Here is an 18704-nt window from a genome sequence, read left to right on the forward strand (position 1 = left end):
AAAAAAAAACAAAATCTCTTATTCTTTGGTGCATTAATCAGTTATGTTTCACAATAAAAAGTTATACCAGCACTTATCATCAAATGAAAGTATTATGAGTTTACATATACTCCATACAATATTCATTTCGACCGAGTTTAGTTAATTAATTTTTTTTGGAAAAGGTTTTCATTAATTAAGTTGATCACACTTGAAACTTCTCGAGCCAAAACTCTAGCCCACAAATGTATAAAGTCCGCACCCAGCTAGCAACTAGGCTCGAGTATTCGAAAAGAGCGCCAAAACTACGTCGTTGGTCTAAATTTCGCTTCAAAAAGAAGAGTGAGAGAGTTTTAAAAACCTGCGAGAGCGAAGGGGAGGAAAGAGAGTAGTGAGGCAGCGTCGGAGGAGAAGAGGAGATATGGCAGCGGCTGCTCCGGCGAAATGTTTTCTCGTTACCGGTCCTCCGGTAGTTTATACTCATTTCCAAAGCTCTCAATGCTTTTTTTTTTTTTCTAGATAAGTTTTATGATGTTGAATAATTGGTGAATTTTTGTCCGCAGGGCGTAGGGAAGACGACACTCATAATTCGAGTGTTGGAGAGCCTAAAAACTGCTTACCCAAACTTGAAGGTTCAAGGTTTCTATACTCGTAAGCGCGCTTTCTCTATCTATATTTCTTATTCTTATTTCGAGGGAAAAACGTAGCATTTGAAAAACCTAGTCGAAATGAATATTTGAATTGAAAAAAAGGTGAAATAAGAGAAGGAAGTGACAGAGTAGGCTTTGAAGTGGTGACGCTCGATGGACGTACTGGTCCTCTCGCTTCCAACAAAATCTCCAGGTATTATTTCGTCATTTTTTTCCTCGTTTTCGTTTTTACTGCTTAGTTACCGTGACATTTTCTCGTCATTGTTTGAGATGAACCGTATGTCATATTTGATTTTTTCTCTGAAGTGGAGAGAAGCAGTTGATCGGGCTCATTGCTATGTCTTTTGTTTTGTCTGCATCAATTGTTGTGCTCGATTAGTTGAATTCTTTGTACAAGTAATGCGAGCTTCTGGATAAAATAAGTGTAAGATACTTCATTACTTCTGTATTAGCATGAATATTGTTTTAAATTCTTATTAGCTCGAAGTTTTTGTTAAATTTAGAAATTTAAATTGAGTAGGTGACCTTGTTTAGCTCCTTCTTCTATTTCTTCTGATTTTGGCTGAGAATTTGTTGTTTATTCCTATGAAGAGGTGCGTGCAGGTGATTGAGAATTGTATTGTGTTTGCTCAAACAAGACATGTTTAGTAAGTTTTGGAAACATTCAAGTGATGCGGCTGTTAATTTCACTGTTTCTTTCTCTCTGTGGCTCTTTGGTTGTGGTTTGAAACTTTGTCCAATGTTCGCGAATTTTTAAGTAGTGAAGTAATGCTGACTTCCAATCTTCTTAAAGTGGATTCAAGGGAAGAATCGTACAGAACCTGATAGGCTACTGAAGATTGTTTCTCTAGTTATATCTTTTGACTGGCCCTGGCATTAGATGGATCTGCAGTTTGGCTTTGTCATTTTCAACTCTGTTCCGCATTTTCTTTTGAATTAGCTGTCTTTGGTTAGATGATCAAGCCATTTGTTTTCCTGCTTTGTCTTTTGGAATGTTGTCATGTTTCTGACATGGAGTGGGTGGTAATGGTGATTTGAATTTTTTTTGGCATTCTTTTGTCCTTATTTTTCCATGGCAGCGCTGAGTCTCTTAGATGGCCTACCGTAGGGAGGTACAGAGTAGATGTGGCTTCCTTTGAATCACTAGCGTTGCCAGAGTTGCAGGTGGCTTAAATAACTGTCAAATCCAGATTTAAACTTGTATTTATTTTTTCATTAGATCTTTAGGTTTGATTCATTTGTTAAGTTTGCTTGCATTCTAAAAAACTCTGTTTACTAATTGATGGAATTTTTATGACGATGATTTTTGTTTCATAGGTCAAGGAAGATACTGAACTTTTTATCATTGATGAAGTTGGTAAGATGGAGCTGTGCAGTTCTTTTTTCTTTCCTGCTGTACTAAGAGTCCTGCAATCAAATATTCCACTCTTGGCTTCTATTCCCATACCAAAATCTGGCAGAGATATACCTGGAGGTTTGTGTTTGTGGACCTCTAACTATTTTACTATAGTTGCATGCACCACCTATTTGGAGCTCATTGCTGGAATCAATTATCTATTCATTTTAATCATACTTGAAGCCCAAATATTGGTGCTATTTTTCTTCAGATGATAAACCTAATAGGCATATTGAATGGGCTTAGAATCTGTAAAACCGTAAGACGAGTCTTTCCATCTTTCATCTTAAAAAATTAAAAAGGCGGGAAAGAAATAGTAGCACTTTTTGGCCAGAACTAAATTGATTAATGCATCTCTTTGTTATTGAAGCATAACTATGCTGTCTGCAAATTTGCAGTTGCAAGGTTGAGAAATGAACCTGGTGCTACTGTTTTTACGTTGAGTAAAAATAACAGAGATGCCATGAAAGAGCAGATCTATTCCCATCTGACAGACTTGCTGCCTAAGCTGTAGATGTCTTGACATTACGGTACTCATACTGCCAGTACACACTTAAAATTTTGAAGATATTTTCTTTAGCTGCTCCTTTTATTTTGGAATTATTTCTTTGTGTGGAGTATGACGGAAGCATTCCCTTAGCTGATAAAGCAATTTTATGCCTTAAATTACACCATCTGCATTAAATGCATAAACCATATTGTGTGCTGGGTACTCTTCCAATGTGCTTCCTGCCTCGAGGGTCTTTTGTTTGAGATAGCCGTGTATGTGGTTGCTGAAAATGCATAAGCCAACTGTTGTCCTGGAAAAAGTTTTATAAAATTTTTCAGATGTGTTTTCTGTAGTAATTAATTGAGGTTGATTCAGTTTTTATTGCCTTGCATACTATCTTGTTCTTAGAAAAGCTTTATGTAAGATCGAACTGGTATCTATTTTTGTAAAGTATTGGAAAAATGGAAGTATCAGCAACTGCCAAGTTTTCGTAGAAGTATGCGGATGCTTTTCTTTGTACTTCTACTCCGTGGTAGTAGTTTGACTCGGAGAGCAACTTTCTGGTGTGTTGGTGGAGATTGGAATTAATAGTTCAAGTATCCTTCTCTCTTTTCGAGGGAGTGTAACTAGTTTCTGCTGTTGTTTTTCTTGCTGTTTTACTATTACAGCTAAGAAACCTTTTAGAACAGTTTGCATTCAATTGAAAGGGCAATTACAGAAGTGAAACACTTGAGCTTGGGTATAGGAAAGCCTTTGTCAGTTTGAATCAGAAATGGGAGAGGTGAGAAAGCGTTCCTTTTAGCTTTTTGTTCATTTGGCACTTGATTTCAAATTTGACTTGCCTTTTCTATAATTTATTTTGGCATCTTTGTGTCACTCACTTGGGCCTAAAATCGCCTTTTCTCTTTAAGCATAATTGTCATCATACCGTCACCAAAACTATAGCTTTTTGGCGTTCTAGCTGTAATTTGGCATTGGAGCCGAACAAAGTTTGATTGCTTTAAGAGGTACCCCGCCATTCGAGAAACTACATCAGTACAGCATGTCTTTTGACATATATGCCTGGCATGTCGTTATATGATGATTGACTGATTAAGGAACCCATTGGAGCCCATTAATTTCATTTTCAATACCACAACCACAATAGGTGCCCATGGGCTTGAAATGATTTGAGTTCATATGAAAGCTGAGAGATGTTAAAAAACAATTCTAAAGAAGGGAAGTAATGAAAGTTTGAGGATTTAGCGTATTTTGGCTGGTATAGTTCTTCAGGGTAGACCAAATGGTCCAAATAAAGTTCAGTTTACGTGACAAAACAGTGAACCTTTAGAAAGTAAAAAAGAAAAATATAGGGTCTGTTTGGTTGGAAGTAAAATATTTTCCTTGGGAAAATATTTTCCGTGGAAGTAATTTTCCATGAAAATCATTTCCCTTTCATCATTTTCAGATATTTGGTTAGCTTATTGAAAATATTTTCTTACTTCATTTTTCTAGTGTTTGTTTAACTTTTGAAATATTTTTACTTTTATCTCTATCTTTACTTTCTACACATTATAACTACATACTTCTTCCCATGCAAAATAAAAAAATTTATCTCATTGTTTAACTTTAAAAAATTTTGGAGAAATGTATATATGAATAAAAAAATATCTCCTTAAGCAATAAACAAATTGCTAACCATTTAGTGTCAAATATCAATCACATGCAATGCTTATTGTAACATATATCTTGCACTCTCACTGTTGAAAGTTTCTCTAGAAAAGAATGTTTCTATTATACATAATTAATTTCTAGCATAGGATGAGCATGATAAGGTTTTTTTTTTATTTTGAATATACTAAAGGGAGGGTTGGGTTGGGTGGTACGGGGAAGGGAGTGTAAGGAAGAAGTTTTGGGTTCGAATCCTCCTATTTACACTAAAAAAAAAAAAAAAAAAACATACTACAAGATGTTTTCAGTAAGTTTAGAACATACTACAGGCGGGATGCATGCATTTCGGAAAACAACTTCAGTAAGTTTGGAAGGGAAATTGTTTTCCATAAGATGTGTGAAAATATTTTACATAGGAAAATGTTTTCAGTAACTTTTGTGCAACCAAACACGGGAAATTAGGAAAATATTTTCCTGGAAAACATTTTCACCCGAAACAAACGGACCCATAATCCTCATTAATTTACAGGAAAAAGATATTCATTTCTGTAGAAAAAAATGCATATAAATACACGACAGTTTGAAACATATTGACCCAAAAATCTACCTAGGTAAACCATTTCAACAAATACAAGCAGCGCATTCCTTGGCCAGGGTTTTTAACAAATTAGAATGGCTGTACAAGCAAAAGAACTAGTGATAAACAAATGGAAGGTTGGAAAATAGAAAAAATAATCCAACACTTCGGTAAAATATATTTACCAAACGATTAGAAAGGATCAACTTCGTTTGTCATTTTCAGTAAATCGCAAAACTTCTTTGGCCATTGAAGAAAACGATCTAGCGGTGTCCTGCATCTCGGAAGATTTCAAACTTATCCCCTGCATGATAAAACAAATTTGTCTTAGTTTCTGGTTAAATCCTAGATGCTTGCGTTAAACAGGTTTCAGGTTGTTGGGATTAACGGTGACCTGTTTTGGCACCAAACCATTCTATTGAAACTAAGCTTGTAAAATCTTCATTTGTCAACAGTTCTCCATAATCTAAATCATCTAAAAATTGTTTGGTATAAGGGAAGATGATCCTTTAAAGGTTCTCTTGGCAGAAAGGTATAGTCAGGAATGTCTCATCTGAGACTGTTTTAGGAATTCCGCAAGAGAAGATTTAGTGATATAAGTAATGCTACCAATTTCGATATATTGATGTTTAAGGAAATATAATGACTTGAATTTATGAGAAGAGTCCATTACCAAAGAATTTGAGTAATTTGCAAAAGCTCGAGAATTATTTACTATAATGTGCTTTTAGTGCAACATTTATAATGAAAAGACTAGATATCTTTACGAGTGAAATGTTTTTCTCTCGAGATTTTCTATTTTAAGCAACTTAAGGCGTCTGTCTATGTAAGAACTAACTTGGATTACTAAACAATAGTCTTTTTGCTTTTTCGTAGGAATCGGTTAACGATGAAAGTAAACAATAGTCTTTTTGCTTTTTCATAGGAATCGGTTAACGATGAAAGACTCGCAGGCTATCTCAGCCTTCATTTGATCCTCTCTCTACAATCTAGTAAAGGCCTGTGTCAATATTGAAAGGAGGGACAGTTAGACAATACCTGCAACTTCTTCAAATTCTCAGTCAGCTTTGTTTTAGCAACAGTTGCAACACATGGTTCCTGCACAGAAAGAAGGAAAGAGAACGTTTTAGGTTTTGATGCACCTTTTTTGGTGCTTCGAAAATAGCTATATGCAGCTTGTTGTCCCAAGGCAAGAAAATTTCTTCTACTTTCTTCAATCATTTTCACCTTGGTGAAAATCAAATTTCAGCTTATACAAAAATCTGTGATTTATTAGCAGTTGAAGGCCCCATGATTCTAGTATTCTTCAATGTCATTATTATCCAAAATCTAAGTATCTGACAATGACAAGTTTATCAAGCATCATTATTTAGTAGCATATTTTAACTATGGATACTTACACCAGTGGATGTGTATCCATACTTTTTCTTTATCTGGTCAACAGAACCACCCTTCTCGTCTTGCATCACTTCATTTGTTGACTTTTTATCGGTCTTTACCTTCATATGTTTAAATCTGCCTGCAAATTGAAGAAAATGAACGCCATTGTCTTACTAGAAATATATACAAAAGTTAACACTCATCTGCGACAACAATAGAATGGCAAACTGGACAGATTAAAAACGGAATTCACTCAGAAGTGATGTGAGACGTACTTTAACCTTGTAGGCTACAATCTCGGAATAACAGTCCTTACAATCCTAGATGACTATAGTCGTGACATAATGCATGAAACTAAGAAAAAAGCAACAAGTAAAGAAAGAGGTTCATCCTGAAATCACAGGCAGACTAACCTTTAAATGTCTGAAACGTATCTGCCAAATTCTGTTTGTTTAGAGCTGCCATTACTCCATATCCTTTCTGCTTCTCACCAGGATCTTCAATGTCAATGTCATCTTTTCAAGCGCAAAACATGTCATTATGGTTGGTTGTGTTAATGACTCAGTGTAACAAAACATGCACACAACCAAGAGGAAACTAGATGTTCATAAAGGACAAAATTGTGAATAAGGCACAGCCGAAATAAACTCAAAAGCACCAGTGTCGAACTAATGTATTCAACAGCTGCTGGTGTTGGTACAAATTAGCTTTTTCCTTGAGAAGAGGCATATTAATAAAATAGTTTAAAGGAAGTACCTATGTCCAGATCAGTGTCATCTTTGCCCGCACTCTTTTCTTCACTATCTACTTCTTCTGGAAAGTTAGCAACTGAGAAGATAGTAGACAATGCTTCAATACTTTCTTTTGCATCTTCAACTTCCACATCTGTCTCGCTCTTTGCTTTAGTCCCCTTAATATCTTTAATAACAGATCCGAATAAACCCTGTTGCTCCAAGTTAGACAGACAGTGGTTCAGTTTCTACACTTAAAGAGTCTTGGGCAGTTCAGGTAGTTTCAAAATGTGTACCTTCCTCTTTTCTTTATGAATGATGTGTGAGGACTCTTGTGCAACCATTAGGTGATGGGAATGGACTTGGGAAGCATCATCCAGAAACCTAGATAGCAGATGAGATCATCACAAAGGAAAATCAGCACAGAATCAGCCTAGGTGATTTCCCCACATTTCATACATGGGAGATCAGAAAGTACTTCCTACTACTTCCATACGGAATCATTCCCATATTCTAACAATGTGGAGGTTAGATTAAAGTGAACAGAATAGGCATTAGTAATCATTCCCGGAGTCAGTAATGCCTCTTACCTGTAGATATCCTTTTGGAGCGATACTGAGATAAAAAATGCTTCCTGATCACCTTCCACCTGCAAAGTTGTGGTGTTATAATCTTGAATGAGGTATAGAATATCAAACAAGTGAAGCAGCTTAGAGATATTAGTATACCAAAATCATGTCACCGTTGACTGAGAAGCACACTGAAGTGTTAGAAATTGAGTTCTGCTTTGGAATTGAAGGTCTGAGGCCTCTCACAGAAGTTTCCTTTAGAAGAGATAATTCTGGCAAGGATCTGAATTTAAGTAGATAAGTATTTCGTGATCCAGACATGTCAATCAGAACTTGGGAAACATTACAACTTCATATATGCAATTTAGTAGAAACTACTCTTTTCCTTCTCATACATGTACAACTATTTCCAAAAGTAACAATTAGAGCAACAAAATAACTTATCCTAGCAGCAAAATTGATACATCCTCTCTCAATCAACTGCACGTATTCAATATTGCAGGTAAAGTTCACAGCCATAACTGACTGTGGAAGAAGGATGGTATTCATGTACACAACTAATGTAACTAGAGTAATTGATGGAGCAGAATTAGAAAGAAGAAACACCTGATCTCGATCTTTCCACTCGAAAATAGAAGAATCAACCCTGAACCAGGACTTTCAAGAATTGATGCCCAGCAACAAGAAGAGGAATGGAACTTCTTCTTATTGTGCACCTTCTTAATACCCTAAACAAACAAAAACAACATCTGCCAAAGATCAGAGGAAAGCAGCTCAAGTACTTTCTCCATGCGTTACATGTACCTAATGATGACATGTTTTCTAACCTGTAGAATGTGAACCAAGGAGTAGACATAAACAGCTTTCTCAGAGCAAACCACCACTACTTGTTGCTTTGATTGTGGACTGTCAGAATTCCCCTTGATAGTTTCTGTCCTTTCTGATGTGTTAGGACACCTACTAGATACCTCCAGTCCATCTGTAAAGATTTTACAGGGAAGGAAAGAGATAAAACTTGACTGATTTTAAATGCGGCCATGAGCTGAGCAACATCTCAAGGAAAACAGGAACAAAAGAAAGAAAAAACTTAATAACAAATTACCCAAAATCTGCATGTACAAAGCTCTAGAAGGTTTCTTAGGACGTATCATGTTAGTGTTGAGAGTATTTCCTGATTCAGTGTCGAGTGCTACCACAGAAGAATCCTTAGTTGCAGCAACCAAAACATTCTTTTCAAAACCATGCAAGCTGCAAGTTACAGATTGCAAAGAGATTATTCCTGTACTGAGTTCACTTGCAAAATGTCTCTCATACAACAAAGTCGGTCCCTCAAGATTAATCAGGCAAACCTGTATAAGACGTTAAAACCAAAAAAAAAAGAAGAAAAGTTAGCATCTTCATTTATATAGTTAAAAAATAATGACAGAAATATATGTGAATTAATCAAAATCTTTCCTAATCATTATGCATTAAACGAGTAAAAGTATACAGTACATTCTTCCTGATAGTGGCCTTCGTCTAAAGGGTGGTCACTGTTACTAGCACACCCAAGTCCAGTGCACCATTCATATTCTAAGTCAGAAAGTCTCAAACTTATCCCCGTTATCATCCATCAACCAACTCCTCCTCACACATTTACCATACAAAATAAGTAAACCATACTCTTTAACCATTCATAAATTCTGAGGAACTATAGACAACAATGTAAATATTCAAAATTAGATGCCAATAATCTGAATCTAGGAGAGGAAAGCATACATATCCTTGATCTGTCCCAACTGCAAGATATTTAGCATTCTGGATTGAGTTTATGAAAAGTACAGCTCCATTAACCTGCAGAAGTTTAATACTCTGGATGACGCTACCCTTCTTCGAAACTCCTGGCAATGAGCACATGCAAAATCGTTAGAAGATATGTGTGATTTTTGAAAGCTCAAGTACAGTTGGAGTGAGCATGAATGAATATGAATTTGACTAAATATACAGCTGATGGATCAAATAAACTCATGGGCCTAGCAAAGAAACAAAAACAGTTAGGTAGAATTTGCCATTTCTGTTGAAATTTTTTCCGGCATGCAATTTACAAATTAGAATCTTTAACAAGCAACTTAGATTTGATGACATGATGGCTCCTACGCCATTATGAAGGAAGCTGCTTTGTGGTAAATGTTTGGGACGTGTAGACTGATGTTTTCTTCTACCGCGGTATGTTAGAATGGTTTCTCTAGTTCAAACCTACAATGTATGACATGACAAAAGATTCAGTGAAAAATATTCCCAGCAACATCTCAAAATACCTTGCAGGGACAAGAAACTGGTTTCTGGGGCAAAGAGCTCAGGTTTAAATTTATACATCCGTATCTGCATAAAGTGCATGATGAAAGCTTAGAATCAACATGAAAACAAAAGTGGATATCTTTCTTGTGTCAATTTCATGAACAAAAAGACTTTACCAGTCCACCTTGATCGCCAGAAACAAAGATCTGCAAATCACTAGTGCAATACAGTGCTGTCAGTGGTACACCACTTAGAGAAGTATCTTCCTCACTCTGCATATGATCAGTCGCTATGGAATTAAGAAAAGCTAGAGGAGATGAAATACATTATAATGTTGAAAGAAGAAAAAAGTAAAGCAGTCTGATGTTCTCAGCAGTTACATCTCAAGCCCATCTGTAGATGTTAAACGTGATGATTCATTGAAGTTTAGTAGAAAAACTTCTCGTATGATTGAAATTTGGAGGGCACACCCTTCAGTAAGGCATATAAAATAAAGAGATACAAACTCTTTGTGATGACAGGAATTGTCAAATAGCACTTCATAGTTGAGGGAACAAGTGAGGAATGTCGGAGTTTTGGCTTCTCCTGCTAACTAAGGGGTTATTTCTCAAACTGATCCATTAATTTACTGCTTCCCCAGAAGAGGAAAGGAAAACAAGAGGGGCACTTGACTATCTTCTTGAAGGAATCTAAACTGAAAGCAGAAGTATCACATCCTGTATGAAATTACCTGCTGAGTTACTGATAGAATTGGACGCATGAGTGGGCAAGAAACATCCCATATTCTTATGGCTCCATCGTCATGTCCAGTTATATATAAGTTCTTCGCCTTTGAAAGCCCCCTAGGTTGTGTTGAGTTTGAGCTCGTTCCATCTTTTTGTGTTGTCTCAAATGGAAAAAGTGGTAAGATGTCTTTTGCTAGTGAATTATAGTCCTAAACATTTTCAAAGAAGTCAAATTGTTGAAAATTAAGCAAGGAGGAGAAAAAGAAGTAACATAACTCAGTCACTACCTGATCCTTCAAGTATAGGAGATGTGGGTTATCTTGCACGAATCTTGCAACTGTGATACTTGGATCAGCAAATGGCAATTTCACCTTTATCTCCTTTGGAAGTGATGGGGAGGACTTGGATTGGCACTGTAATAGGTACCTTTCAATGAGGTAATCGTCATAGGTGTATATATGACCTGACTTTCCAAGCAAAAGGAGAGAATCGTTCTTTTGCTTGCATTGTGGATTAAAGCTCGATACTATCTCCAGATCAATAGGAGATTCGTGGGTATGGAGCCCCAATTTGATTGTACGGGATTCAATAGTATCATTGAGTAGAACTACCTGCAGATTAGCACCAAGTTAGTACAAAAATTAAATAAAATCAACTAACAGGAGAGCTAACATAATCATCAAATGAGTCCACAATTAGAGAATCCTTCAGAACAAAAGTTGTGGCTTCAACATGGTTCACTGACTCTCATAGTTAACTCTGGGATAACAAGATGCCTTACTATTATATTGACAAACACCCTCCACAACAGGTGTGGAGAATTTTATGCTTTTAATCAACAGAAATATTGAAATTAGTACGACTTGTCATTGACTGGTGTTGTCCCATATTGACAACTGAGAGTGCAGTAGATTAAGTTGAAAGCTAAATAGTCTGATGAACTGAAAATGTTTTTGCATGACTTCCCTGCTGTCACAATCGAAGTCACATTTTTGTTTACTGGAAATGACATGAGCACTTAAGAAGAAATCCTATATTCAAGACCACGCAATGGCAGCATCCCCGTGCTTTAAATTTGCTATTAATGAAAACTTAAGTATACACCTTTATGAGTAAGACAAAGACTCTTATAATAACTTGTGAAATCACAATTTTCAGAAAGGACATTGGATACCCAAAAAAAAAAAAGGAAAAAAAATCAAAGAAAAGGAAATGTTACTTGTAGCAAGTTTGCTGAAGGATAGTCAGAGCTTCCTATGACATATAATCGACTTGCTTTTCCATCTGCATAATCCCACCTTAACTTTGCAATAGGTATTTTGTCCAGTTTGTATCCAAGATTTAGTTTAATAACTGGACCATTTTGAGCATAAGGGTCCTTCTCTTTTGTTTGTTCAACTTTAGAGTGCAAAGGAGCTGGAATACTCCACATGAAAATCTCTCCATTGCTGTATCCCACAACTACTTTGCTTCCAAATGGGCAAGCCCAAGTTGCTGCAGTCACTTTCTTTGTTTCATGGGATGTTGCTTGCAATGTTGTCCCACCAGCAGTGAAAATGGCTTTGCTATCTTGGATGTCCCATAATGTCATAAAACCATCAGTATAAATAATAAGAACCCTGCATCAAAATCAAATTGTTGGGGAAAAAGGCCCACAGAGAAGTTGACAAAATAATGAGAGTCCAAGAGAAAAGTAAATCAGTTTGTCTATTTCCATATCAAATTCTACTTCTTACAGCTGCTCGTGTTTCTGGCAAAATAGCCTTACCTGATATACAATTTAGAAAGGAATTATACAAATGGATGCAGATAACGATAATTGCGGAAAGAGCATTCACAATGAAGGACGATGTTAACTCTCTTTGTTATTTCTATTCTGAATTTTATGATTTGATGCTGCCTTATGCATGTAAGTCATTACTTTGCTACGGCATTTGAACGAACAAAATGGTACCTCTTACTTTCCGCTGTAGGTTGAGGCAGTATATGAATGACGGCAATATCAGCAGGAACTTGACCTGAATTCCCTGTAGGAAGGTTAGTCATCAGGATTTGTGCATAATAGATGCTGTTGCATCTTCTCTCACTACAAGGTATTGTTAATTCCTCTACGTAGCCGAATAAATTAATTGTTGATTACTTTGTTTTCCCACTCTCAGGTAGTCTTTTTCCTCCATTGCTCAATCTCAAATATTCATAACCACAAAACCAAAAAAAAAAAAAAATTGACTATAACACTCCGCAAAAATCTGAGAAAGTAGGCAAAAAAGTACGTAGTACTATATCAAAGAAACTGTTATTCTCTCACCGTGGGATGCTGAGAGTGGTATATGGTACTTCATCTGCTCTATAATAGTTGGCTCTTGATTAACCTTGAAAACGGAAACATTACCAGCAGAATCTCCAAAATACCTGCCATATACATTTATAATCTTTAGATCAACTAAAGTCTTAAGTTATTGATAAGGTATGCTATTAACTACTGAGTTGCATCGAACGTTGTATAACTTACATGTATGGAGCATGAAGCATGGATGTACAAGAGGTGATTTCCTTTTTGAAGTCATGAACATAAGACAAGCACCTCTTTTCTAGATCCCAGACCTACATATTGCTTAAACTAGTAAAGATTCAAGTTACTATCAACAAAGGAAATACTCAAATACAGGAAAAGAGACAACCCACAAGCAGAACTAGAGTTTCTCCTGACTTGATAATCTCTTAAAGCTTTACCAGACAAAAGCAAAACAACTTGTAAAGGATCTCAAAATTGGTCAACTTGCCTCAATGTGATTATTGGAATTTATGTTTACAAGGATTTGTTGGTTCTCGATGAACTGCACGACAAGAACTATAGGTCAAAATAAGTTGCAACACTTCCCAATCCACGTGAAAGAATCGGTTCATGTAAATTATCACATGAAGTACAACACATCAAAATAAGTTGCAACACTTTCCAAACCAGGGGAAAGGATCGGTTCATGTAAATTATCACATGAAGTAGAACACATGCTGGAGGGCCAATAGATATACATACTCATGGTTCTAATAGCAACGTCAATAACCAATATCTCTCACCACAGACGGAAAAAATTATGAAAGCTGAAAAGCACGCTATAGGTGGACTACCTGCAGAAATTTGCTTGGCAACACTTCAGGAGATTCCAACAAGGTCTGGCTGCCATTTTTCCCAAATAATTTAATCTGACCATCCCTGCAAATATTACGACAATTGATTTAATTAGTAACAGACTCAGACGTGACAAGTCAAGCATCACTATAATGGGTTAATGGTGCAATTTGGGATCTTCTAGCCTAATGCTGGACATCAAATGTCAAGTACAAGAAAAGATGAACTCTTCAGAATAACGAGGTTTACTAGGAAAAAATCATGCGGAAATCTGCAAATCCATTGTCCCACATAAACTTACGATAGCACTAAATCAAATGCATTTGTGTATTTTCACACTCAAAATGTTTAAAAAGTAAAGACATTTGTAGATTTAAAGTCAGTAAATGAATGACACTTTCGAGAAACACAAGTGAACCATGACGGTGAAATTCTGTCAAGTAGAAAGAACGGAAGCTAAATTTCCATGAGTGGTCTAAATGATTTATTCATCTCATCATTGTAACAGAGACTCACCTAACTGAAATAGCTAAAATCTTTTTAGGATTATTGTAAGCAAACAAATTAGCTCCTGATGGGATGCCATAATGGAAAATCAAGCGGGGATCTACATCTTCAGGTTTCAAACCATCTGTCCCTCCAGGCTGCAACAAGCATAACAAAGATCAAAACACGATAACTGGTATATTTCCTACCTTAGAAGTCGCTACTAGGCAAAAGTGAACAGGGCATCTATACTGAACATTCATAACTGTCAGATGATAGAGAATTTCATGGATCTCTAACTTTTCATTCTTCACCAAATAATAAAAAAAATTACTACTTGGTACCACAATAGCGTATATTATGACAATTTCTTTCTCAAAATTCACATGCAATCACAACGAGACTATAAAGAGAAAGGAAAAACCTAAAATTCAAAATGCAAAAGCATCCATTATTACTTTTATTATCAATCCTTTGCTCTACTTTAGCACTACCAGAATAGTGACTAATTGTTCCATTATGTTATTCAAGAAATATGCATCTACAGAATTTGTCAAGAATAGTTTTTGAGTACTTGAACATCATGACCAAAAAATGGATCATTGAGTATACAAAATAGAAAATGGTAAAATTTAAATTCATTTGGATTAATTGTTTTTGGGAGTGTTTTTAAAAAAATTTACTGTAGCAAAGTTTTTAAAGTATATTTTGAAATATTTTTAGAATATATTTTGAGATATTTAAGAGTAGTAGAATTTTTAGAATATATTTTGGAATATTTTTTAAACATAAAAAAAATTAACTACTTTTTAGAATACCTTTTAGAGTACTTTTTAAAAATTTTTATAGTATTTGAAAAACTAATTTTTGAAAACTGATGAATCCAAACAGATCTGTACTTTTAGGTTCCTACTTTATACGTCATCATTCAATTTGAAATTGCATAGTTTGCATTGTCATACGAAAAAGCATCCTCAAATCAAATGCTAGATTAATTCCCAAGTTAATTTGCTTGATTGCTAGAATTGCAATTCAATATCATGCAGATGAGAAAGTTATATATGTAATCATGCTCCTATTGATTTGCTAAAGGCTTAATACCTGGTGCACCTAAGTGGGGGGCAGCTATCCTTTTCTATTTCGAGTGATTACCAACAGCAATAATATTCCATACATGTCACCAATAATTGGACATCACTTAGTATTCTTAATGAATATGTTGCCACGGTATTTGCCTTTCTTCTACATACGGCTCAAGTGATTAAACTTCATACTAAATGGATTAGTATTTACTAATCCAATAATTCCTAAGGAAACTGTTGGATTAGTGCATCTGGGTCTTGACTCTTGCGTATGGGCTTAACAGCACAAGGGGACTACGGGAGACCCGAATTGGTGATTGTGGGGCCTCTTAAACATAACGGTGGTCTTAGGATACAATTTGCACGTTGGTGGCTTTAATTTCTTCCACCGCCCATCACATGCTCACGGAACCGAAGGAAGATTTCTCTATAAAATTTATTATTCTCAGCTTAGTGCAGCTGTCTTTTTTTTTTGGTGTAATAGTGCAGCTGTCATGTGTACTTGATCCCAAAAAAAAAATCATTTATTCTCACCAAAAGCATTGGGTTAATAAGGAAAAGAAGTCGAAAGAAAGCGTAGTAATATGGAAAAGAAAATCATTTATTCTCACCAAAAGCATTGGGTTAGCAAAGGAAAAGAAGACGAAAGCAAGTAGACGCCAAAGAGAGAAAAACAGTTACGACGATCTCTTTATGAAGACCCATATAGTAATCTGGAATATTTTATACCTTGACCACGAAAATTCTTTTTTTTTTTTGTTTTTTCTTAACCTTATCCCAGTTGGCCAACTTATGGTTTCGACTATTCCAAGTTGTTTTACTTACAATTGCCCGCATTCCCTTCTAAGTGGGCAAGTGCATGCTTAAATTCTAACTCCTATTGCTGATTTTTGGCTACGAGAAAGAAACAATTTGACGGTGAAATCACTTTTAACATAAAATGCAGGGATAAATTAACGCATAAAAGAAAACAACTCTTCCCCTATAGCATCACTCTTTATCACTCATAATCACCGGCACCCCCATGCTTTTGCCGCTTCACTCCATCTACCGGCCCCTCGCCAGTCCCCACATATGCAGAAGTTGTCAACACGAGATGTCAATAACGGCCAAATACAGCTTTGACCCAATATTTACCTCCAATAATTGATCACATCCGGCATAAAAAAAAAAAACACAATATTAAATATGCTTGTTCATTTCCTCCTCGTTCTTTCGGTCAAGGGGAAACAAACAAGGACGAATGCCTTAAAAAACTTTAAGACGGTACCAAGGTAAGCCAAGTAAGTTAAACACGTGGAATTGTTGAGGTCATTTATTCCAATGGTTAAGGTAGGACTTTAAAGGTGCTTTCTACTGTCAAATTCAGGATTAAAATTTTGATTAAAATGTGGAAAGGAGAGGGGGAGGGTGAAAAAAAAAAGTCAAAAACATTGGGGCCGGATGTCTTTGGATAATTATCCTAGTCCAGTAGCTTCAAAAGTAACACGTAGCAGAGATTAAGATGTAAACGACTTTTAACTTCCCAATCGTCTTTACACGGTCAAAAAATAATACAGCGAATTGATTGCGACCAAAAAGTGAGCAAATTAGTTGAAAAAAAGAAGAAGGCACCAAAAATTAAACAATGTAAATTCTATATCTTGCCTTAGTGTCGCATATCAAAACAAAAGGTAGTGATGACATTTCATTTAGTAAACTTTACAGTCAGCTCCGGGCACACAAACCTTTATCTTAACCGAAATGGATAATACACGTCTTTACGTGACTACATACTTTTAACTCTAACTGCCCAAATTTCTAAATTAAAAAAAAAAATGCACTAACACAACTAAATTCCCAATTCTCAGGTTGTTTTCGTGGTGTGCTTTTTCACGCCCATCATTATCCTAGACACCTAAGTGTTCGTTAATCACATTGAAAGTTGCAGTTCAATTTATGTATTTTAATGAGATAGTTAATATCTTGTCACCTTCATAGGATGCGCACATCACTGTCATGTGATCAAAGCCTTGAATAAATCGTACCCCAAAAAAAAAAAATCTATACTAATTTAAACCTATTTAATCCCGAATCGGTAACTTCAATATGAAGATGATTCTTTTCCACAAACACACTATGATAGGTCCAGCCAAAAAGCTACCGAGTATGAACAAGATCAAGAGCGGATTCTCAGTCTATATACAATTCGTGATCTGGCATGTCCAGAAGAGCTCAATTTCAGGCATATTGAAACCATTTTATAGTAACTACTTCACACTTTTTTTGTACCGCTACGGTTCAAACAAGCTAATGTATTGGGACCTTCTAAATAAACAATTCATTACAAAATTCAGAATTATCGAAGAGTGATCACACCGTAGCTTTTATTGGTTTCAGTATTCAACAAATATAATGATAATTAAAATTAAACAAACAAATCAACAGAGAAGCAGGAATTCGAACTCAAGCATACGATTCCGAGCTCCTCGAGAACAGAGCATTCTGATGGAAAACTACTCCAGCGAGTAACAAAAATAAAAAACAACATAGGCACTTCAAACTATGAGACGACGTCATTTTCCAGTTTGCAGAGACGAAACTTTCAAATGACTGTACTAGCAGTTGCAGAATGCTGATTAAAGTTCAAAAATTAGCATTCAAATTCGCCTAAAATAGCTCCAGCAAAATATCCTTTTATTATTAAAATTTTTTGCAGTTTCTACAAATGAAAAATGTCAAATCGTCCAAACATCAGATAATTTGCATATAAATTAGGAAATGAAGCAAAAACTTACCTTCTTCACGAAAGAAGCCTTCTCCACAAACTTCTTCACAAACATGTCTACAGATAAAAATATCTCTCTGGATGAAACGGAAATATTAACGATGAAGATAAGCTTGATGAATTTACGAAGTTAGGAAAATGAAGCCTCTGCTTTTTTTTTGTCTCTCTTAACTTGGAGAATGGAAAGAAACCGCCGAGGAAATGAAAGTTTGAGAAAAGGAGACCGGAGAGTGAGGGCGAGAGACGATTTAATACAGTTTCAGGTTTGGTTTTTTGTTTCTTTTATTTAACTAGACAAGTGGACAGCCTAATTGATCAACGATGGTTTTGGATTGGGACACGTGGCTGATGATTAAGTTTGTCCGATACTTGCGAGAGAGAATCAGAGAAAGAGAGAGGCACATAGATTTGGACGGTGCGATTTCATGTTTCTTTGCTTACCAACCGCTGTTGGAAACGACAAAACTTGGAAGAAGGTAAGCTAAGGCAGCGTTTGTTTGAAGGGAAAAGTGTGGGAAAGTGAAGGATAGTCTTGCTCATAGATTACCTTTTTCCTCAAAAATTTTTACCCATTTTGTGAATTACTTTTTTTATCTTATGTACATCAAATCAATATAATACATTTTTAATAAAAATTTAAAAAAATAATCCAAATGGGCTTAATTTTTATATTTTTCTTTATATGTTTTGGTTGGTACGAATGTTGAATTTTTAAAAAAAAAATTTTTTTGGCATTTTCCTACTTTCCTCTATTTTGTGCCTTACAAAATTAGTAGGATTTTAAAGGAAAATAGTTGGTTACTCACAAAAATTTC

At 35.6% G+C, this 18704-nt stretch overlaps 2 protein-coding genes across 8 annotated transcripts; one reads left to right on the forward strand and one right to left on the reverse strand.

Moving 5' to 3' along the window:
* Positions 1-258: 258 nt before the first annotated feature.
* On the forward strand, positions 259-12576 carry LOC113699308 (uncharacterized). 4 transcript variants are annotated; one of them, XR_003450401.2, is made up of 8 exons: positions 259-448; positions 543-630; positions 732-822; positions 1709-1793; positions 1947-2103; positions 2424-2555; positions 3184-3296; positions 12398-12576. XR_003450401.2 is itself a non-coding variant. In XM_072057569.1 (7 exons), exons 1-6 carry the CDS (start codon positions 401-403, stop codon positions 2537-2539), a joined length of 585 nt encoding a protein of 194 aa, XP_071913670.1. In that variant the 5' UTR covers positions 259-400; the 3' UTR covers positions 2540-2555; positions 5619-6020. The 4 variants fall into 4 exon arrangements, 3 of the variants coding, with proteins under 3 accessions (XP_071913670.1, XP_027075391.1, XP_027075390.1); XM_072057569.1 differs by lacking the exons at positions 3184-3296; positions 12398-12576 and adding an exon at positions 5619-6020; XM_027219590.2 differs by lacking the exons at positions 3184-3296; positions 12398-12576 and adding an exon at positions 5668-6020.
* On the reverse strand, positions 4650-18140 carry LOC113699307 (uncharacterized). Of its 4 annotated transcripts, none has more exons than XM_072057566.1 (24): positions 17900-18140; positions 14071-14198; positions 13554-13638; positions 13208-13261; positions 12937-13028; positions 12733-12836; positions 12379-12442; positions 11644-12043; positions 10712-11035; positions 10430-10633; positions 9876-9971; positions 9720-9783; positions 9181-9302; positions 8525-8771; positions 8250-8401; positions 8029-8150; positions 7582-7705; positions 7444-7502; positions 7150-7237; positions 6879-7065; positions 6536-6637; positions 6143-6261; positions 5781-5840; positions 4650-5046 (listed from the first exon to the last, which is right to left on the reverse strand). In XM_072057566.1, exons 1-24 carry the CDS (start codon positions 17942-17944, stop codon positions 4945-4947), a joined length of 3144 nt encoding a protein of 1047 aa, XP_071913667.1. In that variant the 5' UTR covers positions 17945-18140; the 3' UTR covers positions 4650-4944. The 4 variants fall into 4 exon arrangements, with proteins under 4 accessions (XP_071913667.1, XP_027075386.1, XP_027075387.1 ...); XM_027219585.2 differs by having other exon boundaries at positions 12379-12451; XM_027219586.2 differs by lacking the exon at positions 13208-13261 and having other exon boundaries at positions 12379-12451.
* Between the last annotated feature and the right edge of the window lie 564 nt (positions 18141-18704).

The sequence above is a fragment of the Coffea arabica genome, chromosome 7c (genome assembly GCF_036785885.1).
Source record: "Coffea arabica cultivar ET-39 chromosome 7c, Coffea Arabica ET-39 HiFi, whole genome shotgun sequence".
Taxonomy (NCBI): Eukaryota; Viridiplantae; Streptophyta; class Magnoliopsida; order Gentianales; family Rubiaceae; genus Coffea; species Coffea arabica.

Coding starts and splice junctions, on each gene's coding strand:
- LOC113699308 (XM_072057569.1), top strand. CDS start 401: ATGGCAGCGGCTGCTCCGGCGAAATGTTTTCTCGTTACCGGTCCTCCG. Junction 1,794..1,946: donor TAGCGTTGCCAGAGTTGCAG/GTGGCTTAAATA, acceptor TTTGTTTCATAG/GTCAAGGAAGATACTGAACT. Junction 2,104..2,423: donor TGGCAGAGATATACCTGGAG/GTTTGTGTTTGT, acceptor GCAAATTTGCAG/TTGCAAGGTTGAGAAATGAA.
- LOC113699307 (XM_027219585.2), bottom strand. CDS start 17,944: ATGTTTGTGAAGAAGTTTGTGGAGAAGGCTTCTTTCGTGAAGAAG. Junction 9,784..9,875: donor CTGGCGATCAAGGTGGACTG/GTAAAGTCTTTT, acceptor CACTTTATGCAG/ATACGGATGTATAAATTTAA. Junction 5,841..6,142: donor ATGGATACACATCCACTGGT/GTAAGTATCCAT, acceptor CTTTCTGTGCAG/GAACCATGTGTTGCAACTGT.